The 25,085-nt window shown below is 51.6% G+C and overlaps 1 protein-coding gene across 8 annotated transcripts in view; it reads right to left on the bottom strand.

Moving 5' to 3' along the window:
* Nucleotides 1-9,254: 9,254 nt before the first annotated feature.
* ASCC2 (activating signal cointegrator 1 complex subunit 2) overlaps nt 9,255-25,085 on the bottom strand; it is a 40,910-nt gene continuing 25,079 nt past the window's right edge. For 4 of the 8 annotated variants that reach the window (XM_032309290.1, XM_032309294.1, XM_032309296.1 and 1 more), the window contains 8 exons: nt 23,903-24,083; nt 22,136-22,362; nt 21,132-21,251; nt 15,131-15,224; nt 14,906-15,036; nt 14,257-14,359; nt 12,674-12,753; nt 9,259-12,217 (listed from right to left, as the gene is read on the bottom strand). In XM_032309290.1, the coding sequence (XP_032165181.1) occupies nt 12,046-12,217; nt 12,674-12,753; nt 14,257-14,359; nt 14,906-15,036; nt 15,131-15,224; nt 21,132-21,251; nt 22,136-22,362; nt 23,903-24,083 (1,108 nt within the window). In that variant the 3' untranslated portion in view covers nt 9,259-12,045. Of the gene's footprint in view, nt 12,218-12,673; nt 12,754-14,256; nt 14,360-14,905; nt 15,037-15,130; nt 15,225-21,131; nt 21,252-22,135; nt 22,363-23,902; nt 24,084-25,085 lie in introns of all 8 variants that reach the window. The other 4 variants (XM_032309292.1, XM_032309293.1, XM_032309291.1 and 1 more) reach the window with 2 other exon arrangements.

The following is a 25,085-nucleotide window of genomic DNA, read 5'->3' as shown; positions in this document are numbered from 1 at the left end:
TAAATACTTGGAAACCTCAATAAGCTAGTTACTGAAGGCCTCTGAAATCCTCTTCTGAGAAGTTGGCATTCAGTATAGCTCTCCTCTGAGCAAGCAGGACCACTCTCTCAGCTAAGTGTATTTGAGCTAATGTCCTATTCTCCTCACTTCTCTCTTGTTTTCAAAAATCTCTCCAAACTGGTAGAAACTTCTCATTTACTCAGTCAGTCTGTCAGTCAACCAATACACCTTTATTGAGTGCCTACTCTGCTTGGCCCTGTTCTAGACCCCATACACAGTGAAGAACAAGAAAGATCCCTACCCTCTCGCAGCTTGCATTCTAGTAGGAGAGACAGATGGTAAATAAGAAATTAAATAAGAACGTCAGCTCACATTAAGGGCTATGAATAAAATAAAACAGGGTGACATTTGGGACTGACTCAGACTTAAAGAGCAGTGTGAGATGCTCAGGTAGGAAGTCAGGGAACATTTCTCCATGGAGACGGCATTTGAGCTGAGATCTGAATGAAAATCTCAGCCAGGTAAAGATCAAGAGTATTTCAGGAAACAAGAACGGCCAGCGCAAAGGCCCTGAGGTGGGTGTGGGTTTGGTTTATTCATGGAACTGAAGGAAGTAAGGCAGTAATAGATAGGGTCATGGTCTTATAGGTCTTATAGGTCATGCTGCAAGAGTTTGGATTCCATTCTAAAAAGACAGGTAAGCCTCTGGAGGGTTTCTGATGAATAGCTTACATTTATCAACCACTTACCGTGAGCCAGGAATTGTACTAAGTGCTTTGCAGTTTATGTGTCAATTTATTTGAACAGTGATCCAAAAGGTCGTTTTATTATTCCCACTGAAGAGCTCTAGTGAGGTGTAAAGAGCACTGATTTTAGAATGGACAGTTCTGGGTTAGAATTCAAGCCCTGCCACTCACCAGCTGTGTGAATTTAGGCAAGTTCTTTACTGTTCCTGAGCCAGTGTCCTCAACTGTCAAATACCCACCATGATATTGCACAACGGCAGCTATGATTCTTGTTATTTCTGGAGATGTTGTCATCTTGGAGGGGTGTCAAGGGGAGTAAGGAGTAAGTGCAATAAATCCTTACCCAGCTGACTGCTTAATTAACCCAGCCAGGGGCTATCCAGGCTGGCACTCTAGGGGTGCCTGCCAAGGTTCAAAACTTTGCAGCACTGGGTGGAGTCCAAGTTGGCCTGGCAGCTCAAAGAAGAAAGGCCCAGCCCTTGGAACATTCTAGGCTTTTCCCCAGTAGACACAGAGAGGCTGCCTATCACAGGCTGTGTTCCCCAGGAAGCAGATTCTGGGCTGGGGGTTAGTGTGTAAGAGGTTTATTTCTCCGGTCTGTTTAATTAAAAAAAAAAATTTTATTTATTTATTTGACAGAGAGAAAGAACACAAACAGGGGGAGCAGGAGAGGGAGAAGCAGGCTCCTCGCCAAGCAGGGACCCCCGAATCAGGGCTCGATCCCAGGATCCTGGGATCATGACCTGAGCTGAAAGCAGATGACTAACTGACTGAGCCACCCAGGCGCCCCATTTAATTTTTTTTAATTAATTTTTTATTCGACTGTAGCTGACATGCAGTGTTACATCAGTTGCAGGTGTACGACAGAGTGATTTGGCAAGTTTATATTTTATGGTATGCTCACAAGTGTAGCTACCATCTGTCACCATACAACGCTCTTCTAATGGAATTGACTATATTCCTTATGCTGCGCCTTTTATTTCCATGACTTACTCATTCCATAACTGGAAGTCTGCATCTCCCGCCACCTTTCACCCACTCTGCCCATCCCCACCACGCTCTCAGATCCATTTTAGACCTTGAGACCCATCTACTCCTTGAGGACCTGCAAGAACAGATTTGTCAAATCAAAGTAGCTAGAAACCCTTTTACTTATTAAACTCGTGAAGATTTGTAAAAATTATGATAATATCCAGCGTGAGCAAAGATGCAGGACATGATCTTTCTGAAATTCAGCTGGTGGGAGGGGCTAATTTGATCGTCAAGAAACCTGACTCAGCAATTCTAAGGATTTACCCTGAGAAAATAACCATGGGGACGCCTGGGTGGCTCAGTTGGTTGAGCCGCTGCCTTCGGCTCAGGTCAAGATTCCGGCGTCGTGGGATCAGAGTCCCGCATCGGGCTCCTTGCTGGGCGGGAGCCTGCTTCTCCGTCTGCCTCTGCCTGCCACTCTGTTTGCCTGTGCTCACTTTGACAAATAAATAAATAAATAAAATATTTAAAAAAAGAAAGAAAGAAAGAAAGAAAATAACCATGGATTGGACAAGTATTTAGCCAGGAGGTTGATCGTTGCAGCTTAATAGCAAATAATGAGAAACAACCAACATGCACAACTCCAGGCACGACAGTATCACGGGAGAACACTGCTAACCCTTTAAAGAGGATACGGATGAAAAGGGAAACATGTTCACTATGTTCAACTAACCAAAAAACAGGGATAAGCGCCTATGTAATATGATCCCATGTTTGTGGAAAATGCATATGTAAAAAAAAAAATCAAGTGCCTATGTATATTCCTTTTTCTAAAATAATGTCATAGGGATAAGAGCTAAAATCCTAACGGCAATTATTTCTGGGTGGTGGAGATGTTCTTTTTCTTTGCTTACTGATGTGAACCACACTGAGAAGGATGTTACTGCTTTTGTAATAAGAGGGGGGAAAGCCATGTAAGTTATTAAACAGAAATAGATTTCATCCCGTAACTCAGCCAGCTCTTCCAATGACAAGGAACAAGTCTGTCCTACAAATGAATTTGAAGTCTTGTGAGGAAAGGACAGGAATCAATGAATTTAAAATGTCTGAGAAATGTGCAAAGTTGGAGGGAATACAAATTCCGCAGGCAAAATAGAGGTTATGGCCGTGGCTTCAGTGTGAGCAAAGGATGAATACGGGAAAAGGGGCAGGCATCAGCCCACCCAGAGGATCACACACACACACACACACACCTGGGCCTGGTACCATTAACATACCCTATGTTACTAGATTCCTCAGCCCGGGGTGAGCACTGCTCTCTACCCCACTGTACAGGTGGAAAATGAAAGTTCAGAGAGGTTACGTATCTTGCCCAGGGTAACCCAGCTCGAGAAAGTAGAGCAGAGGTTCAAATACAGGATAGTTGGCTCCAGAGGCTGTGCTCGTAACCACAGCTCGGTGCTGTGTAAAAATCATTTAGCTCTCTTCACTGGGGCCTTGGACTGATATGCTTGGATTTATACACAGACTGAATGCCAAGGGCAGACTCCCGCTGGCATCAAGGACAAGGCAATAATGGAATGTAGTGGAAGTGTCAGCTGGGAGACACTTAGCCAACACCCTGTGAGTACAGAGGAACTGACTGTCTTCCTGCTGTTCCCGGCCTTTCCTCCCTTCAAAACTCCTGCACAGAAAATTTCCTTAGCTACTCTGGACACTTCTTCTCCACTGCACCTTCGTAAGACCGCCAGATCAACTCCCTTGCTCAAACAGCTTCAATGGCTCCCCACTACTGCTAAGAGCAAGTTCAAATTCCTTAACCTGACATTTAAGATCCAAGCTACCTCAAATCTCACCTTACAAACTTTCCAAATGCGGTCCTTGCTGTGGATCCCTTTACTCTCCTGCCTCAGTTCTAGGCATGGATTATGGAAATAGCGAATGCCTGGTTTTGAATTCTAGTTCTTTTTTTTTTTTTAAATATTTTATTTATTTACTTGACAGAGAGAAACACAGAGAGAAAGGGGCACAAGCAGGGGGAGCGGGAGAGGGAGAAGCAGGCTTTCTATAGAGCTGGGAGTCTGATGCGGGGCTCGATCCCAGGACCCTGGGATCATGACCAAGCTGAAGGCAGACATTTAACTGACTGAGCCACCCAAGTGCCCCTGAATTATAGTTCTGCTACTCTCTGGCTAGGTGACCTTGGGCAGGTTGCTTCCCCTCTGTGAGGCTCAGTTTCCTCCTGTGGAAAATGGGATAATGATAGCAATACCTCACAGGGTGGTTGGGAAGCTATGTGACGTAATGCTTCTAATGTTTTTAGCACACACCTACCAGCCATGGTTTTGTTATGTTGTTGCCGTTAGTACATTTGGGGGGCGGTGGCGCTCCCTGCACAGTCTTCTGGGAACAGTGCCTAATTAGCATATTTGATCCACAAAATAGGGGCTGAGAGCCTTGGGGATGACTGTACAGCTGAATCATCGAAGTGCCCCACCCCTTGTCCTAGCTGTTTTGAAACCGTGTTCCTGACATCCTTTCTATCCCTCTAAGGCCTGATCACCCTCTTGCGCTCCCTTGCGTGTCCTGTGATACATCTTGTTTTTAGTGTCTCTAACACTGTTTTAAACTCCAGCTGACTGGTGCATTCCTCCAGCGGTCCTTATCTCTTCCCCACACCTTTAACCACACAACCGACTCCTATCTGCTTTCGTCTGTCTTGCTCCTTTGCAGAAGTCTGAGCACAATTCTCTCTCCCTTGGTCCAGGCCTCCAACAGAGAGGCTACGTCCTGCCCTGGGGCTGCAAGTCTGAGCGGTGTCTTATCTCCTGGGCTCACTAATCTTTCCTAATGAAACACCTCCTTCAAGTTAGACCCTCTAAGGAGTAGCCCTTCCTTCCGCTCGCAGACAGGGAAAACTATTTTAAAGTGGAGATTTGGAAAATATATCCTGCCCAACGTCCCGCTCTCATCTCTGTTAATGGAATGACTTGATTATAAGTTGTACTCATTGAAGTATGGTGTTTAGAACAAAGGAGGTGATAGGTCCTCTTTTCCATGCTGAGCTAACCAGGCATGGAGTTAAGTGTCAAGCTATAGGGAAGCAGGAAAGCCAGGAGGCTGAAAATAATGGATTTGGAGGCTGGTAAACCTGGGTTTGAATCTTGAATCAGCCACTGCTCAGCCATGAGCAACTGGCTGAACCTCTAAACGAGGCTTATATAATCACACCTATCACCTGGCTCTGTTTCAAGGATTCATGGTAATTTCCTGTCCCACAAAGCTGAGCAGGATACCTCCTCTGTGCTCCCAGGGCACCCATCACACACTTAGCAGGTTGGATTGTGCCAAATGTCTTCTCTTGTGTGTCTGGATCACCCTGAGCCCAGAAGCTTCCGGAAGGAGTGCTGTACAGGAGTCACAGCAGCCGTGCTAAGAGACTGAGAGGTGGGCTGCACAGAAATCTGACTGGGGCATTGGTGGAAGGCACCCACCCTTTTCTCCCGGGTCCCACTGAGCAGGGCCCTGTGAGTTCGTGTGCCTGCCTCACCATGGGCCAGCACTATATATATACCTTAACCCAGCCATCCTGCCAACATCTCAGTGTAGAGACAACTGTGGCTCAGAAAAATGAGGCCACCTCGCTCAGAGTCCCAAAGCCGGAGAGTGGCTGAGGCTAGCAGCTTGCTTCTAACTCCAGAGCTCAGCTCCTGCTCTAAATGGCAAAACCCAAATAGGCCCCTGGCCATTGCATGTTACTCTGAGTTACTACTCTGGGAGAGGAGCCAGTGCCTTCCCGTGTAGACTCTAAAGTTGGGACAGGCTGCAAACACCCCTGTGGCGGGTCGCGGAATGGGTCTGTTGCCGCTTTCCTGTGACACTGGCCAGCTGGACCTGGGGTGCGTTCTGCCCATCTGTGGCATATGGTAGACCAGTCAGGAGAAAGGGGCAACCATCTCACCAGCCAGAGGGGTCCCAGTGTGAGAGTTCCCAGGCTCCCCTAGAAGCAGGGGCCTTTTGGAGGAGGCTGTTCCATGACAGAACTTGCTCATGGAGCCAAAAGCTTTGGAGTTCAGGCCATTCCCTGATTCTCTCCTTCCAGACAGTGGACGCTCTCAAACTTTTCCTGGCCCTGGGACCCTGGCATTCCATGGGAAATGTGCCTGTTGGAAATTGGTGATTTGTGCAAAGAAGTTTCTGGCAGGGTGATTAAAAGAGAGAAGAGGAAACTGCCCCAAATGCAATGTAGCCAGAAAACTGCCATCGGTTTTCTTCTCTCCCCTTTGAACAAGATTCCCCAATTTCAGAGTGCCCTCTGCCCCCACCCAGCATGATCTCAGCTGACCCTCACAATTACCCATGCTCATGAGGCAAGAGAGATGAGGGAATTTCCTCTAAGAAGATATTGAGGCCCAGAGAGGACAAGGAACTGACCCAAGGTCACAAAGCTTGCTGAAATCTAAGGGCCTAGACCCTAGGCTCCCAACCCTCAGTCCAGTGCTCTTTTCGCCACGCTTTACAAATAAAATAACAATAAAAATGATGGGCTCTTGAGGCCTGCAAACGCGCAAGTGAAAGAACACAATGTAAGCAAGTTAGACCACAGGATGGAAGATGGGGGCAGGAGCCTGCGTGGAAGCTCTGCCCATAAAATTCCTAAACGGACGGGCATGGTTGGCCCTCATCCCACTGAAGGGCCCCCTTTCTGCCTGGCCCTTCTGCGAAAACCACTTTCAGAAGAAAACCCAAATTACCCCCCTTGGAATGGCAGGGCACTTAAGGGACCCACCAGAGTGCTGAGGGTGGGCTTGTGCAGCCAGAAAAGGCGTAGTCAATGTCATAATTTCATAGTGGGAAACCTAGAATTAAGTGCCTGTTGTTTTTGTAATTCAGACCGCAGCGAGTAAAGCTCGAAGATATAACCTCCATGGCTGGGAGAGCACCTTGGAAGCCCAGTGAATTCTCAAGCAGGGCGAACCTCCCTGACTCCTGGGAGTGGGGGTGGGGTAACTGAAATCCCAGGGTCCGAGACTTGTGGGGGAGGGCTGGGGGTTTAAATAGGTTGAGAAACTGGACAAAATGCCCTTTAAGGCTCTCCGAGGTCTGCCAGCTGTGTGAAATTCTCTTGATGATTATCGATTGTTGGGAGAGAATTTCTAGTATGATGTGAAGTCAGAATTTGATTCTCATTTTAAGACACACATACCAACCCACCCTCACCCCCCGGGGCTGGAGATAGTAACCTTTAGATTACATTGGTTACCTCTCTTCAGGCTGCAGAATTGCAACACCAGTCTCAGGCCATAGTCAAGGTCCCTTTCTCCTGCCCCAGCACTCAGAGATCTAGCTGGGACAGGACACCAGGCTGACCTGGGGAGCTCCTACTGGGGACTAGCCTTCCCCCAAGCACATCTTCTAGAGCCCTGGTGCCTCCCCTCCTCCTTCTAGACATCCCATCAAAACAGTCTGGGTCGGGTGTGTGGGTGGCTCAGTGGGTTAAAGCCTCTGCCTTCCGGCTCAGGTCGTGATCCCAGGGTCCTGGGATTGAGCCCCGCATCGGGCTCTCTGCTCAGCGGGGAGCCTGCCTCTCCCTCTCTCTCTGCCTGCCTCTCTGTGTACTTGTGATCTCTGTCTGTCGAATAAATAAATAAAATAATGAAATTTAAAAAAAAAAAAAAAAAAAAAACCAGTCTGGGTTCCAAGGCTCCTTCCTCTCCTCTCAGCTCTCTTTTCCTCCTGAAGCCATGTTCCTTGGAAGAGGGGCCCACTCTCCTTCCTTCTCTTCCTCACCTTCCATTCTTTCCATGTCTTCCCTTCTTTGGGAGGTGGGGCAAGGCCCCCGTGAGCCTCACTGACTTAGCCTGGTTGACTCCCAGCTGCTGCCTGACACTGTGACCACTACCCTTTGCTGCTGCTGCTTCTTTTTTTAAAAAAGATTTTATTTATTTATTTGCCAGAGACAAAGGGAGAGAGAGCGAGTGAGCACAGGCAGACAAAGAGGCAGGCAGAGGCAGAGGGAGAAGCAGGCTCTCTGCCGAGCAAGGAGCCCGATGTGGGACTCGATCCCAGGACCCAGGGATCATGACCTGAGCCGAAGGCAGCTGCTTAACCAACTGAGCCACCCAGGTGTCCCGTTTTTTTTTTTTTTTTTTTTTTTTTAAAAAAATTTTATTTATTTGAGAGAGACAGAGAGCCAGAGGTAGTAGGGGGGCACGGAGGGGAGAAGGAGAGGGAGAAGCAGGCTCCCCGCTTTTTTTTTTTTCTGCTCCCCGCTGAGCAGAAATCCTGACTCCTCGCTCCATCCCAGGACCCTGGGATCATGACCTGAGCCGAAGGCAGACGCTTAACCAACTGAGCCACCCAGGCACCCCCACTACCTGCTGCTTCTGGAAAGTCTCTTTGCTCTTGGCTTTTTTCTGTTCATCTTGTCTGTTCGTTTCTTCATTCATTTATTAGGGCTTAGTACAACTGTGACTAAATCCCTTTCCCAAAATGTCTTAACATCCAGATCCCACTTGGACTGTGAATTCCACGAGGGCAGGGGTTGGGGGGCTGGTCTTTCTCACACATGCCTGACTCAGCGCCTGGCACCTAGTAGATCTTGGTAAACATGTGCCGAGTGGATGCATTTAGCCTCTCCTCCCTTGGTCCTCCCAACCAGGCTGACCGTCCATGCCCCAAGCCCTGAGGACAGCCAGTTAATACTGGGAGCTGCTCTGGACAAATGTCTGGGCCATGGCCTGGCCTGTGGTCCTAATTCTGGGGCTCCCATCCTCTTTCCCACCCTTCTTCCATATTCACCCTGGACCCTTTTGCCCCCTCCCAGGCCTCTGTGCTCCTCAGGGTCTGCTGTCCCCATCTCTGCTGAGAGAGCTCTTTTCTCTTCACCCCCCACCCCCGCCCCACAAGCCTTTTCTCTGCTTCCCCTGGACATAAAAATGAAGAATCATTCAGTGGGCTTCGCGGCAGACTGGACACACAGAGGAAAGGACAAACCAATCTAAAATCAAAGTGAAAAAAAAAAAAAAAGGTCTGATGAACTGGGATTTCCCATCCTCTTGTCCTATAGCTATTGGGCTTATATTTTCTTCTTTGTTTGTTTAAGAACACTAGTGATGGGACGCCTGAGTGGCTCAGTTGGCTGGACGACTGCCTTCGGCTCAGGTCATGATCCTGGAGTCTCGGGATCGAGTCCCGCATCAGGCTCCCAGCTCCATGGGGAGTCTGCTTCTCTTTCTGACCTTCTCCTCACTCATGCTCTCTCTCACTGTCTCTCTCTCAAATAAATAAAATCTTTAAAAAAAAAAAAAAAGAACACTAGTGACAAGGATGCGGAGATGGGGAAAGAAAGAAAGGATGGCACGTGGCATGGGGTAGAAGCGTGGGCTTTAGGAAATCCTGGGCCTGAAGCCCTCCTTGGGGCAACGTTAGACAGGTCACCTGCCCTCTCTGACCTTGGTTTTCTCATCTGAACCTACCTGGTGTGAGTTTGACAAGATAACACAAGGAAAGAGTCCAGCAGAAAACTGGCCACAGTGAGTTCTCGGTAAGCGCTTTTATTCTCATTACAAATATCATGGTCTTACTGTCATTTTCATTTATGCACATTGCTTTACAGACTTAGTCTGTACACGAAGTTTTCCAAAAATATCTTCACAATCGTGGAGCATTACCATCCAGTTCATTCTCTTAAAAAACATCACCACCACCAACAAACGTACTCTTCAGTATTTTCTCACATTGCTACCAAGTGTTCATTGACATCATTTAAAGTAGAGGGCTCCATAACCACCCCCTGCATTTTTGGTGGGTTTATTTTTGTTTGTGGTTCTTGGTCTCCCTCTCTGCATTATGCATTATTCAACCCAAGCTCCCGGTGTGACAGGGACAGGCAGGCTCCTGCTAATCGTTTCCTTTTCCGGATTGCACCTGGGGCTAAGGACCGACCTGCATCCAGGCTCCTCTGCTAACTTGCCTCCCTGGGCTCCTGGGTCCCTTTTTTAAAAATCAATGACAGGCCCTGCCCTGCCCTCCCCACCTCACAGAGGCCCAGAAGCCCTGTTCAGACAGACACATTTGCCATCAGTGCCCCTTGTGAGCTAGAAACAATGGCACTCAAAATCCTAAGTCTTCTTGGGGGCACTGGGTCGTAAAAGCTTCCTGGGAAATGCCTGTGATAGCCGTGTTCTCTAACAGGGTGCAGAGAAGGCACTTAGAAATTCCTGCTTAGGAGCAGTGGTGGGGTGGTGGGGCCCAGGGATCAAGTGAGCAGGGTACAGGGCTCCTACCCCACTTCACTTGTAACACTTTTGCCATTGCCCATCTTAAACCTTGGGGCCTCCTCAGAGGATATAATTGGCACCAAGTGGAAACCATTCACCTGGCCCAATGTACCCACTTTGCAGATGGGAAAACTGAGGCCCTGAGAGGCGAAGGGTTGTGCTTGCCAGCACTGCTCTGGAGGACTCCTGAGTGAGGTGTTTGCAAAGCATCCCTGAAGGGGGCGCCCTCAAGACCTGCAATGAGGAAGAATAGTTCTTCAAGGGAGATCAAGTTTGACCTGGCAGTACATTCTGGAAAGTTTGAAAAGTCGTTTGTCTTCTCTAATCCTTTAGACCGGGATGCCAAGGTGAGGCCCAAACGCCGCTCCCAGAGGTCAGGAGGTACGTATGACAAAATGAAGGCGAGAAGGGCTGTGTGAACAGTAGCAGTTAAGGTGGGTAAAGCCCAGGACTCCCCCAATTCACCTTGCCTTGCTCCAGGGCCAAGAGCTGGGTCTGAGGAGCTCAGGGAGACAGTAAAGAAATGACCCTCACCTGTGTGGTCCCTGGCAAAGGCCTCTGGGAGGAAACAGAGTCTTCCTGCTGCCTGTCAGAGTGGCTGACCCGAGCCCGATCTCAGCTAATTCAGCAGCTGGAGGGGAAGACACCGCTCCCCTCTCTGGTCTGCATCTCAAATGCACCAAGAGAACTGGCGTGACTCAGAGGAATTGCTATTGATTTTCACTTGTGCGGCTGACCTAACAAAACCAATTCGTCAAGTGCCTGTCTGCCTCGCTGCTCCGGACACTCATCCAAACCACGTGCAAATAAATTACACAAGCATCTCGGGTGATTTGTCAAGGTCCAGCTGGGCAGGGGCCCTGGCTCCCATGGATGGACTCCAGGCCGGGCTGGGGAGGATCAGGCCGGCAAACACTGCACTCTCGATCCTCTGTTGATCAGCAACAATCTGGGGGTGAGGGGAGACCAGGAATCGGGATGCCTGGCACCTGCTGCCACACTATCAACCAACTGACCACACCCAGGTGGGGTTTTGAGGAACTAGGCCTAAGTCCTTCAACAGGGCTTGGCACGGACCTCCTTCACAGGCGTCTTCTGGTCTCTGACTCCTTGACTCTGGAGGATCTGACTTCTGGTATTGGCTTTGCTACTGGACAAGTGTCCTCGGGACAGCTGTGAGATGGCAACGACACCACCTATGGGAGTCTAGGACTCTATAAAGGCCAGCGGTCAGACTGAGGGTCTGATCCTTGTTCTTGCCCCCAACCCCCCTGCCTGTTGCCTGGGCAGGCACCTCCATCTCTCAGCGCCTCACCTACACCACGGGGCTGGAAATACTCCCTCCCTCTAGGTGTGGGGGTTGCAGGGACTGAATGAGGGCATGGAGGGGACCAGAGGGCCTCACACCTTCATCTCTTCTTTCCACAAGCAGGGACTAGAGGTTCAGAGGAGGGAGTAATGTGCTCAGGGCCACATGACAAAGCAGGGCAACCTCAGGAGGGGTTAAAGCAAGAGGTAAGCAAGCCAGGCTGATGAGCAGAGCGGGCGATCACCCTACTCTCTCACTCTCCTGATGGTGGCTGTCACTGAAGAATGGGATACAGGGGGAGCAGGGTGGGGGCACTCATGGATCATTGCTTGAAAGGGTCAAAAACTTTATTTGCAGGCCTTTTCTGTTTTTGTTTTTGAATTTACAGGCTTCCTGCCATCCGGGAAGGAAACCACCAAGAGAAGTGGTGTCTTGCTGCATGAGGTCTATGAGGCTTGCCTTGGGGCTTTGTCCCCATATCTTTCACCTGCTCGCTGGGCCCAGGGGCTCCTCCACTGTGGGATAAGGCACTGTGTGTTCTGCAAGAAGGCGCTCACGGCTGGCTGGTGGACGACGAGGCGGCCTTCTCAGGGGCTGCGAAGCTGAGGCTGTTGAGGGGTGGAGTTGAACTTGGGGCCCCGGCAGGAGGCCAATGGGTGAGGAGACCCGAGGCTATAGTAACTCAGCCTGGCAGGTCTGCTGCTGCCCCCTCCCAGCTGGCCCTGACAGGGCGGCCTCAGGATGGAATCATGCCTTTGCTTCTTTTGCGGTCAGCCATGGTTCTCCGGTTGTGGTTGGCTCGCGTTGCCTTGTTGGCTTCCTTCTTCCTGCGTTCCTGGGTTGTCTCACGGGTCTGCCCGTGGCCCCGGGGGCTGCCAGCCACTGCCGTTGAGCTGTCATGCCTGTACCTAAGGGAAGAACAAGCCACCCAGGGAATGGGAAGAGCCCACTGCCTTTCTTAGAGGTCCCTGGGAACGGACACACAGCTGGGGCCAGGACAACCCTGTCCCACTGCAAGTGAGAAGAAATGGAGCCCCACAAGGGCTCTGGGGGCTCTGGCCGGTCCTGTGTCTGGTGAATTCTCTTCTCTGAACCCTGCCTCCAGAGGCTCCCTATCTGCGGGAAGGACCAGCTGTGGGCTGAGCACAGCCCACAGCAAGGAGAGGAGGGCTTGGGGATGGAGATGGGTCTATTTCTTCCTCTGTAAAATGAGGATGATAATAAAGTGGCTACGCCATGGGGCTGTCGTGAGGATTAAACTAACACACGTGACACACTAGGTGCTTGGCTGAGCCTTCCCCAGATGGGTCCCTTCCCCCCTGAAGGCCCCTTTCCCCCCAGACACAGCTCTTCAAAATGCTCACCCCTTCCTGGAGAGGAAGGCCATCCGCCTGGCTTCTGCCTTCTCCCGCAGCACCGCAGGGTCCTGCACAAAATGATCGGGCTGTGGAGGGGAGGGGAGAAAAAAAATCTAGAGTCAGGAGCCGCCCCATTTGCCCAAGCCTCACGTAGCTGTGAAGCTGAGCCTGGCTGAATCTTGTAGACACCTCTGGGCCAGGAGTGGGGGGAAGCCACAGAGTGGCAGGGCGAGGCCCTATAATGCAGCCGCCCTTGTTGGGTCCAAGCTTTCCACGAGAAGCCTCTCTCGTCCTTTAGAAGCCACTAAAGGGACGAAGGCTTCCTGCACAAGGGGTGGAGCAGGTGGACCACAGATGGGCGCATGGATGACAAATGAGGGACAGGATGGCCACCACGAGAGGCCACACAGGGCCTTGAAGGCCAAGAGAGCTGCCCCTGGGAACTGCCTGGTCTTCACTCTAGAACCGCCCCCCGGGTGCTCCCGGAGTACCCACTCCTGAAGACCGTTTTTTTGGCCAATAAGCAAAGGAGCCTGGACTAGCAGTGGGGAGAGCTGGGACTGAAGGATGACACATGGGCTGTCACGGTCTGTACTATTTAAAAAGAAACACAAACAAATACAACCATAACATTCAAAAACTGAAAGATTTTATAGAAAAATCTGGGCTGATGGCTTGCCTGGGAAGAAGAGAAAGCCCTGGAAGCTCTGGGCCTCCGTTTCTGCTGAGAAACCCCTCAGACAGGGTATATGTGTGCTTCTGCCCCACCAGCCACGTCTCTGGCAGTCTCTGCTACTCGTTACCTCTGGAGCCAGGCCTGGATGCATCAGAATTTGTCACCCTGGTGGGAGGGCACGAGGGGATACAGGGGTCCAGGGTGCCACTCTGTTCAACCTGAGCAACACCACCCTTAACCTATTTTATATGTTGACGTTCTAGTTGAGGTTTCATTTGAGGAAAAAGTTCAGCTGCCAAAAACCAGAATTTTCAAACCCACCAGCCCAGATGACCTCCAAGGGCCCTTGGGCTCTAACATCTCTGTGAGTTTCAGAATTGCCATCCTGGGACGCCTGGGTGACTCAGTTGGTTAAGCATCTGCCTTTGGCTCAGTTCATGATCCCAGGGTCCTGGGATCAAGTCTCGCATTGGACTCCTTGCTCAGCAGGAAGCCTGCTTCTCCCTCTGCCTGCTTTCTCTCCCTGCTTGTGCTTGTTCTCTCTCTGTCTTGCTCTGACAAATCAAATAAATAAACAAAATCTTTAAAAAAACACAAACAAATCGAAGAACTGCCATCCTGAGCACGGTGGCCCAGAGCTGTTCCTCTTTCAGCCCCCAGGCTCATGGGCCTGACAAACCCAGCAGCTCAAAGGCTTGGCCTCTAACCTGTCCCCTAAGCCCACACTGGGCAGTGGAGGTGAGTTCCAAGCCAGCAACTCTCCAAGCAGACATCCTAGGCTCAGAGGAACCCCTCTTCTCCCGGGCAGTGAGGCCGCCTCAAAGCCAGCTGCAGGCAAGCAGGGGCGCAGTGGCCCCAATCTGCCCTTCAGAACCGCCCCCTGGCCTTCATCTGCCACCTGCCAAGGCGGTACCTTGGGGGCCTCATCCTCAGCCTCCTCCTCCTCCTCCTCCTCGTCCTCTTCCTGCCCTTCTCCGGGCACTTTGGTTCTCAGCACCTGAGGGATGGTGAAGGGCCTGAGGGTTTAGAGAGAAAGTGAGATGAAAGACTGGATTAGACCTTGAAAGGGAGCCTCGGGGAGGAGGCAATGGGGCTGGGTGAGAGGGGGTATCAGGATGGGGATGGGTTCAGGCGGCTGGGTGCTTTTAAGCCAGCTTTGTTCCAGCCCCCAGACTGTCTCAGAGTACCAGAATCTGAGGCGGAGGCTTAGAGGAGGCTGAGCTGGGCAGCTCTGTTTTTATCCACACTGGGAAATCTAAGATTCCATGGCTAAGAGTTTTCTGCATTTAAGAACAATCTGAAAGGACTGCATGAAACCAAATAAATGCTCCCCCACTGGGAATGGGTTGGACCAACTGGCTGAGGGGGTGTGTGGGGCTAGAGGGAGCACTGCACTAGGAGTCAAAAGGGCTCAGTTTAGGCCCTGGCTCTACCACTGACTTGCTAATGCCATCGGGGCCTCTGCTTCCCCATCTGTATGAACAGAGGCTTCGGGAGCACAGCTGTGCCCCGCCCCCGGCCCCGCCCCCAAACTCCGCCCTCTTAGCGCCCCGAAGCCTCACCTGCGGCTGATGAGCTCATCATCTGAGTCCGCATCATTAGCGCCCACCTGGTTGCCATCGTAGGTGTCGTCGTACTCATCCTCGTAGTCGTCCCCGCGGTAGGGCAGGCCCTCGCCAGGCTGCAGGGGCACCTGCAAGGAGTGTGGGGCCGATGGGCTCGGGGCCGGCCTACTCCCTCTGCCACCCGCCACCCCCCCCCCCCCGGCAAAGGCCTGGGGTCCCTACCTCCTCCACCACCACGCTGTACTGCTCATAGCGCTGCCGCTGAGCCACCACATCCCGCTTGTCATTCAGCAGGCTTCGCGTGTTCTCCTCCTTCCTGGCGTCGGCGAGCGGGGACAGCGTAGAGAGAGGAAGGAAAACCATCAGGCCTTGGAGGCTGTGAGCGTGAGTGTCCAACGCACCACGGGCTTGGGCTGGTGCAAACTGACAAGCAGCCATGTGGGGGGGGGGGCTATGGGCGGAGGTGGGGGGGTGGGGGCGGTTGTCCCCGCTGCTGGTGGCCCTGTGACCTGGTCCAGCTGCTCTGGAAGGCATCCCAAAAGTGATGCTGCCATGTAAAACATGCCCACCCTTCGGCTAGGAAATTCTTCTCAGAGGCACCCACCCTAGGGAACTGCTGGCCAGGTGCATAAAGAGGTCTGATGGGGAATTTTCTTTTCAACGTTGATTGTGACAGTGAAAAATGGAAAACAACTAGTGTCCATCACAGGTGAAATGGCCAAATGATGTGCCACATCTATATTACAGAACGCTGCGCGGTTGTTATCAAGAATGACATTCATCTATTTGTGCTGATGCAGAAAGAATTCTAAGACTTACTCCTGAGTAAGCTACAGAAAAATGTATGCAGTAAGATCCCAGCTGTATAAAAAGCAGAAGGCAAACCAGACAAACTATGTGTTCCTATGAGCACATAGATTATAATTTACATGTCAATGCACAAAGAGCTATTAAGTCCCCTGTCAAATGACAATGGTTACTCCTAGGTCGGGCCTGGGATTATTTGAACCTTTTAAAACAACAAAAATTTAGGGGTGCCTGGGTGGCTCAGTCATTAAGAGTCTGCCTTCCGCTCAGGTCCTGATCTTAGGGTCTTGGGATCGGCCCTGTGTTGGGCTCCCTGTTCAGCAGGGAGCCTGCTTCTCCAGCTCCCACTCCCCCTGCTTGTGTTCCCGCTCTAGCTGTCTCTCTGTGCCAAGTAAATAAATAAAATCTACAAAAGAAATTAAAAAGTAAAAAACAAAAATTTAGGGGCACCGGGTGGCACATAGTCTAAAGCCTCTGACTCTTGCTTTAGGCTCAGGTCATGATCTCAGGGTCCCAGGATCAAGCCCCTGGTCAGGCTCCATGCTCAGAATGGAGTCTGCTTGAGATTCTCTTCCTTTGCCCCTCCCGCTCATGATGTCTCTCTCTAAAATAAGTAAAATCTTTAAAAAATTAAAAAAAAATTTAAGAAAGAGCGAGGCCACATGTGGCCCACTTACTAAGCTCAGGGGAGCCACAGGAGACCTCAGGGGGGTGAGGGGAGAGCAGGGGTAGCTGCCTTCTTCCTTGCACCCCTGCTTTCCTCACAGTAGCCTTCTATCTGTTCTACAGTTCAATCTTCCACGTCAGATTGCACTGGAAGAAAAAGTCCAAAAGTTCAACTCCTGTTATATATCACAGGTGAGGAAACTCGGGCACAGTGGAGGGAAGAGGGATGTGCTTGAGATCTGTGAACTGTAGCACAGCCTCAGTGGGGACTCAGGCATCTTAACTGTGGCTTTGCAAATCCGCAGAAAAACCTGGCTTGTCAGACACATAGCAGGCTTGTGGAATGTAGTTTCTAGCCCTGCAGGGGAAAATCAATATGAGATGCCAGGCAAGAAAATCCAGCTTAGCTGTGAAATCAGTTTTCTGGAAGGAATCAAGGGGTTGGGGGGGTGGTAAAAAAAAAGAAGAAAAAGAGGTACAAAGTCATATGCAGCTTCCATAAAAATCTTCTATTAACTGGCTTTTGATGCAGGGAGGGACAGGGGCCTGCGTCACTCGGGCTGTCTGCTGGGAGCCTGGGGCAGGTCAGGATTTGGATTTTTTCAGTAGTTTTTACTAAGGGCCTACTAGGTGGCAGGCAGGGTACTAAGGCTGAGTTGTGAGAGAGAATCAAAAAAGAGTAAGGTCGGGGCACCTGGGTGGCTCAGTGGGTTAAAGCCTCTGCCTTCGGCTCAGGTCAGGATCTTAGGGTCATGGGATCCAGCCGGGAATCAGGCTCTCTGCTCGGCAGGGAGCCTGCTTCCCCCTCTCTCTCTGCCTGCCTCTCTGCCTACTTGTGATCTCTGTCAAATAAATAAATAAAATCTTAAAAAACAAGAAAAGAGTAAGGTCTGGATCTGGCCTCATGGAACTCATAGTCTAGAGAGGGTCACGACCAAATGGCAGCTATCATGAAATGTGCTGAATGAAGGTAAGCATGCCCTAGGAACACAGAGAAAGGAAACATGACCTCTGGCTTCGGGGGGGTCTAGTGGGGGAGGGGTGGAAGGAGAGGGAATGGAGGCTCTTGGCGGGGGGCATTGGGGAGCACTGGATCTAGATCAGGGAAAATTCTTGGTCCAGGAAAATTTCATATCATGCCAAGAAAGGGGGCCTGTGACTTTGGGCCCAGCCCTTACCTGGTCCTCTTCATCAGGCTGGGGGCTAAAGAGGAAAGAAGAGGGGAGCAAGGCAAAGGGGCCCGAGCTCATCCAAGTGGTTGGCGCCACTGGAAGGAGCACATCCCCTCTTTCTACACATATTTCCTGAGGGCCTACTAGGTGCTAGGACCTGTGCTGAGCCAGGCGTCCAGGGATGAATGAGAGAGGTCACAGTCCTTTCTGCCACACCCCACAGCTCCTGGTCCATCCAGTCCCTGGTTCTTGTGCATAAGGTCCCACTGTAGGCCTCTGGTTATGTGGCTCCCTGGCAGGGCCAGCAAAGCCTTGACAACTCTGCCCACCCAGAGTCCTGGAGAGGACACATGCAGGGAGAGTGGAGCCTGGTGCCCTGGGTATCCCATCCAGGGAGGTGCAATTTCGGCCACATGACCCCATTTAGAGCCAAGAAGGAAAAGTCAGGGGCAATGAATGCCAGCCAGGAAAAGACCCATCCAAGGCCCAGAACTCCAGTCAAGTCTGGAAACACGAGCGACAGTGGCTTCAGAGACTTTGGAGCAGGTGCTTCTTTGGCCTCTTACAAGATGACAGGGAGCCCAGGGACCATGTGGGCTCCCCTGAAGCCCAGCCACTTTCCCCCTCCTCACTTCTTCCAGCCTATCCTTCAAGGCCCAACTGGCCCTTGGGGGATGACTCCCACCTCTGAATTCCTAAAGGACCTGAGGAGGCAAAAAACCCCTCCTTTTGCAGGCGAGGAAACGGAGGTCCCAAAAGGCATAGCACCTTTCCCAAGGTCACCCAGCTTCTACCAGCCGAGCCAGGGCCGGAATACAGGTCTACCAACTCGAATCTGCTCAGGAACTTCCTGAGCTGTATGATCCATCACAAGTAAGCCTCTTATTCTTGCCAAGTCTTAATTCTACATCCCAGGGATGAAATAAGATGATGACTAAAAGTGAACCGGGCACCTACTGAGCTCAACAAAGTGAATCCTGTTTCTTTTCACTGCAGGACTTGTCAGGGCCTTTAATATGCTAATGGGCTCTGCGCTGCTCTAAGAAGCCAGGTGCACAGACATTTTTTTGGCCAGAGACCCTTTTCTGAGGGAAAACACTCATAATCTTCCAGATTATGAGTTTAGTCCAAAGGAGTTATGGGATCCCCACCTTATACACACTGCTTCCTTCATTTGGCCCATGTGCCTGGCATTTACCCAACAGCCATCGTCCACCACACCCCACTCCTAACAGACCCTCACTTGGTTCAGGTCTTTTGACCCTTCCCCCTTCTGCTAGAGGCCTGGACCTTGGCCCTGTGACCCAGCTCCCCACTGGGATGAGACCAGAGTCTGGAGACTTCTGGGAAAGGCTTCCTGGTCTCTAAAAGAGATACAGGAAGATCTGGTCCAGACTTCCACTTGGCACTGTCACTTCTGGAGGTCACGGCTGAAACAGCTGCAGCCGCCCAGTGGCTTCAAAGGAACTAGCTCCGAGAGATGGCAAAGATGTTTCCTTGATGATGAGGCTGTACCACAGGTTAACCAAGCCTAGACTGCCCTACCTTGTAACTCCCTGTCATGCCAGGAAGAGATTTCCCTATTACTTGAGCCACTGAGTGCAGCTATTTGATTTAACCACACACCTACCTTTTAACTCAAGTGTGACCTACCTTGTGCTACTTTTCTCGTGTGCCTGCTGACTGCCCTGCCCAGATTAGGGCAGGCGTCCCCACTGCGGTCCCTGTATGCCCCACCCCAGCACTTCTCTCACTCTGTTGCTACTCGTTTAATGGCCTGAGTCTTTCCCACGGTCTCTGTACCATTTGAGAGCATGGCCCCGAGTGCCCTGCTCACCTTGTCTCCCTGGTTGTCTAGCACAGGATCTGGAGCTAGTAAATCACTTAATAAATATTTGCTGAATGAATAAATAAATAATGAACGCATAAATGGAGGCTTTGCCTCTTTGCAATCCCCAGCCCCCAGGCGACCCAACCTCACGAGTTTGGTAAACATTTGCCGCCCAGTCTGTCTGCCCAGCGGCTTGGAGTACCCTCAGAGCAAGGCACAGCCCTCCTCATCTGCCCCTTTTTCCACAGCAGGAGCTGCGAGGGTCATGCTGGTCTGGAACAGTGGCCGCTGATGCAGGATAACATCTCTAGCCCAGGATCTGGGGATGTCGCAACGTGTGTGACTAAGCAGTTTACAATTGCTTCCTGTCCAGCCAGCCAGATGGCTTTATAGCTGCCCTGTGCCTGCTCCCTGAAGCCATCGGCCAGCTGAGCTTCTAGCATGAGATGGCCCTGGGGAGAGGAAGCCGCATGGGGCCCTCACTGAAGAAGCAGCTTGCAATTCTGCTGCCGAGGCTCCTATCATAAGAACGGGGCAGGTATCTCACTGCCCCTCTATAAACTTCACTGTCTCCCTATGTATATAATGAGGGAGAGAGATGGGGGTAGCCTGTACTTGTCCTGCAGTTCCCAGATTCCCAGATTTCATGAACCAATACCATTTAAAGAAACCCTGGGGGCTAGCACAGTGTTGTCAATGTCCTACTTTGCCTTTTCTATTAAACCATCATCATTACTGACTCATGGTCCCTCCAATGGGCCTCTACTCCAAAGCCAGGTCCTCTTTCCAAAGCATAAAATATGTCAGCTCACGGACCATCACCATGCTCCCCACGATCTCGGGGTCACCGTCCCTGTTGTTTACTCTGCCCGGAAAGTTTCTCCTTGCCCGCTCTTTTCAGAATTGACCCTTTGACCCTTCCTCATCCTTCCCCTCTTGGTCCCATGTCATTTCCTCAGAGGAGCCTTCCTACGCAGATCAAATCCCTTACTGGAAGCTCAGAAGTCCGTACACCTTCACCTTATAGTGCCTGTTAGACCTGCAATGTTACTCTGCTTGTTTGAACAACTGATTAGTGCAAACTCCATAGGACCAGGGGACGTGTCTGTTTCACTGCCCACTTACATCTCCAGCACCTAATAAATCCAGGCCCTAGTATGCCGTAAGCGCCAGGCAAATATTTGTTGAATGAATGAATAAATCATAAATGGGCTTTTCAATCCCAAAAAAGTACAAAGGACATACACTAAAAATAAGCAGAAAGGCCTTAAAATAGAATGCGTTCACCCTCTGAAAAACTCAGTATAGGCCCTTAATTTTCTCATTTTGTCACAGAACAGAGAAAATCACGTGGAGGGGCGGCTTCTAGAAGTACCGCTTGGCTCTATTGTCCAAAGATTTGACGGTTGACACATCCAAAAATATAAGAAGGGAGGAGGGGGACAGCTTAGCTTCCTCTGGCCTTTTGCTATCCACAAGGGGATTCATTTAAAAACCACCCCATGCAGAGTCAGAGCTTAACATGTAACCATTAGAGAAGCTGGCCCTATCGCTTCTCTGCCTTTTGGCTAAGATCAAGTGTAGAAGCTGGCCCTGCCTGCTGGGAGTACAGAGGTCCTGAACTCAGGCAGACCCTAAACTGAAACTCAGGCCAGTTCCATAAAGATGGAGGCCTTACTGTCTTTTGATTTTCTCTCTGCACATACAGAGTAGGGGAGCCTGGCACCCCCCAACCCCCTGTACTCACCTCCTGCCCTTGTGCACCCGGCTCAGGTCCACTGAGTCTCTGCTGAACACGTCAAACTCGTCATTCTGGAAGACGTTGTGACGAGATGTCAGCAGGGGAGTCGGGTCTGGCTTCACTTGCCTGGAAGTGACCCAGAAATCAATTTAAGGGGGACTGATTGGTAAGCTGATACCTACCTTGTGCCCTATGGACACCCACCACGTTACCTCCATCAGATTCTCCACTCCCCCTCAACACAAGACATGATCTAAAGCACTGCTCCATCTGGCCCCTCCCTGGGGACACAGCCATCCCTCACTCAAGGCTCCCCCTCGGTCCCATGGGCTGGTCACATGGATTTTCTTCAAAGTTCCCTCCCTCACCGAACACTTGCAATAGTCTGACAAGATAGGTCCCTAAGAACACTCAACCCTTCTGTGCCTCAGTGCCCTCCTCTGTAAAATGGGCACAAAGTGGCTAAGGAACTTGTCCAGAGACGGAGCTAAGTTCATTCATTCAAAAAACGTAATTTGTTCATGGGAGAAACACCTATTTGCATACCCATCACTGCGGCCCTGTGGGCCTTCTGAGAAGCAGTGGGCCAAACTCTGAAAGGGAGGTGTGAGGAAAGTGAGAAGCGCTGGCCATCCTCCCTTGGGAATTGACTAGAAAGGTGACAATGACAGGGGCAGGCCAGAAACTTTGGCACTCTGAAAGGCTCGGCAACCCCTTTGTCACATGCCACATCGGTGCTCCAATGAGGTGCTGCTGTGTACACTCTCCGCCCTGCAGGGAGCACATGAGGACCCCCCAGGGACCTAAAGTTTTGAGGTTTTCCAGAGGAGGCCATCATTTACATGGCTGGTAAACGCTACCATGGGCAAGAGACAGAGGGCTGAGTTCTGGCACAGAAGGGGGAAGCAGAGAAGCCAAGAAGGGGCCCAGACAAGACCCCCAGAGCACCTCCAGCCGGGGCCATGCCACAGCCTGGGCACCAGGAGCCACCTCCCACCTCTCTCTCCCACCTGTCTAGGCTGCGGTCCAGCTGGCTGAGGGCTGGGGCCAGCCGCTCCTCCAGGAAGTTGTTGATCACCTGCTCCGGGTCATAGCCATAGTGCTCCAGGCAGGCCAGAATGAAGCCCTCACCGAGGTCCGGCAGCAGGTCCTTCACTTGGGAGATGAGCGAATCCAGTTCTACACCACCCACGGGAGGGCCCAGGGCAGCTGCTGCCCCCATGCACTGTGGAGAAAGCTGGAGTGAAGGGGGGGGAAGACCAGGCCAGGTGGGTGAGAGGGCCACAGGCCCTGAAAAGCACAGGACCAGGAATCGGGGGACCTGGTGTGAGCCTTGGCCCTGGGCCAAGGATCTCAGCCTAGTGACTTAGGCCTTAGTCTTCATTGCTCCCCTGGGAAAAGGAGGGTTCTGTGACTTACTGGCAGAGCTACTTCCAGCTGTGTGACTTTGGGCAGGGCACTTCCGCTCTCTGAATCTGAGCTCCTTCCATATAAAATAGGCCTACTACCACACAGCTCATGGGGTTGTCTCAGATGGCTCAGAGAGAATCATTCACCCGAGGCACCGAGCACAGTGCATGGAGAAAACTAGACACTATGTAAATGGCCGTGGCCTCTACTCATCCTTAGCCAGCTCTAACAAGTTGATGGAGAGGAATAGCACTGGAGAGGAATGGCAATCACCAGCCCTGGACCATGGGGAGCTGCTCCCCTTTGATTATATTCCTTTTAAGAAAATTTGTAAATCAAACAAACAACAATAAGAATCATCCATGTCAGGGGCACCTGGGTGGCTCAGTGGGTTGAGCCTCTGCCTTCGGCTCGGGTCATGGTCTCGGAGTCCTGGGATCAAGCCCTGCGTCAAGCTCTCTGCTTGGTGGGGGGCCTGCTTCCTCCTCCCCCTCTGCCTGCCTCTCTGCCTACTTGTGGTCTCTGTCAAATAAATAAATAAAATCTTAAAAAAAAAAAAAAAAAAAGAATCGTCCATATCTCTGCTAAGAAGCCCAAATGGGGAAGAGTGCGGGAAAGGTGGAAAAGGACTGTCATTTTCCAAGGCCCTGTGGCAGTCATGGGCCTGAGTCTAACAGGAAGGAGAATGGCATCTGTTAACAGAGCACAGAGGGCTGGCTGGGTTTGGGGTGCTCCACACAACCCCTCTGGGAATCCCCACAAACTCGAGGAGGTAGGGATGGTGACCGTCCTCACTTAGAGATGGGGAACAGAGGCTAGAAGGGAGTGACGGCCACACGGCTGGTGAGTGGCAGGAGCCGGGTACACCCCTGAGCTGCTGGACCCCAGAGACTAGGTGGCCTTGATCCCCACATCACACAGCCTCCCGACATGCAGGGAAGAGTCCTGGGCTCAGTGGCCCATCTGTACAGCTGTAGACTGGGTGAGTTCTGGAAAAGCCTGGAGAGAAAGTGCTAGATTGGGGGCTTCGAAACTCGCTCAGTGGAGCTGTGCTGTGCTCTGGCGGGGAATCCAGGCTGGCCAAGCAGTGAGACCAGGCGCAGCTCTCCACTGCAGCCGAAGTAGTGCCGCGGCGATCTGCTCAGAGGAGCGCTCCAGGAAGGATTTCCCAAAGCTCCAGCACTTCACTTCAGAGGGGAAAAACTGGGGTTTTGGCAGCTGAAGCAACTTGCAGGACTCTCCAAAGGCAGCTCGAGGCTGTCAATTCCAAAAGAAACCCTTTTCTCTGAGAGCGGTAACAGAGTAGGGGGAGAGATTTCCCGGAAAGGGCAAGGGAAGCCGGTGAAAACGCCACTGCGGACACACACCTCGTCTTCCTCTGAGTTTTCCAGACGTGAGGACGGTCCCCCAATGGGCTCTGCCAGCGCAATGACCCCATTAGGATCCTCAGCCGCTGGCGGGTCTTTAGCATCTGTGGCTTTCCGACGGTCCACCCCTTCCCATGCACCTTCGACGGCCTGGAGGATGTAGGCAGTCCGTGTTTCGTCCCTGTTGACACGGGTTAAGGCGTCTCTCTCTTGGGGGCGGGGGCCTTCACTGCCTCCCTTGCTCTGAGGCAGCATAGTTTCTCAATCCCTTTCCGGCACCTGACCCTGTGCCTTGTGTTAGGTGCTATCTGAACTGTACCCAGTGGGCATCATGGGCACCTGGGCTGCGTGGGGAAGCAGGTCAGGCCACGACCATCCTGGCCTTAAAACCCAGTGCCTCACACTCAGCAGAAAGCAGGTCTGGATGAAGACAGGGCCAGGGGCACTCTGGGATGTGATATCTGGGGGAGCCAGCAGCTCCTCCTCTGCACTGACCCCTAGGAGGAGGGCCTGATGTGGGTCCTGCCACCCGGCTTCCTGTCCAACTAGCTGAGGGCTTCCTACAAAGGCTGGGGGCCTGGCTCTCCGCTCAGCAGAGAGCCTGCTTCTGCCTCTCTCTCTGCCTGCTGCTCTGTCTGCTTGTGATCTGTCAAATAAATAAAATCTTTAAAAAAAAAAAAAAAAAAGGTTGGGGGCCCAGCGGGTATCCCTGACGCGAGCCTGAGCCACCTAACCCAGCTTCCAACATGGCCCACAGGCCCTCTTCCCTGCCCTTCCTCACTCTCTACCACTCCAGCACTGCCAAGCCCGACGTCTGGGTGTTGCCCTAGATGCCCTCCGACCCCTTCTAAACCGCACTCTCATTGGCCACACCTGGATGCCAGCCACAGCATCCCCACCAGCACCTGGGCCTCACAGAGGTCCCAGGCCAGTCTGTTCTCTTCCCTGTGCCAGACAGAGCTTTTCCAAAGTATAAAACTGACCCTGTTACTCCCCGTTTCACACCTTTCCGTGACACCCCAGTGCTTGTAGGACAGAGCCATGCAGACCAGCCATGCAGGTCTGCTCACCTACTACATCATAGTTTCTTCCTGCTAGACCCCGGTCCCCCGAACCCCACACCCCTCAGCCACATAAAATGTCTCAGAACTCCTCAGAAGGGCCTCTCTGTCCTCCATCTACT

This window comes from Mustela erminea, chromosome 13, assembly GCF_009829155.1.
Source record: "Mustela erminea isolate mMusErm1 chromosome 13, mMusErm1.Pri, whole genome shotgun sequence".
Classification (NCBI taxonomy): domain Eukaryota; kingdom Metazoa; phylum Chordata; class Mammalia; order Carnivora; family Mustelidae; genus Mustela; species Mustela erminea.
This window is presented reverse-complemented; position numbering and strand designations above follow the sequence as displayed.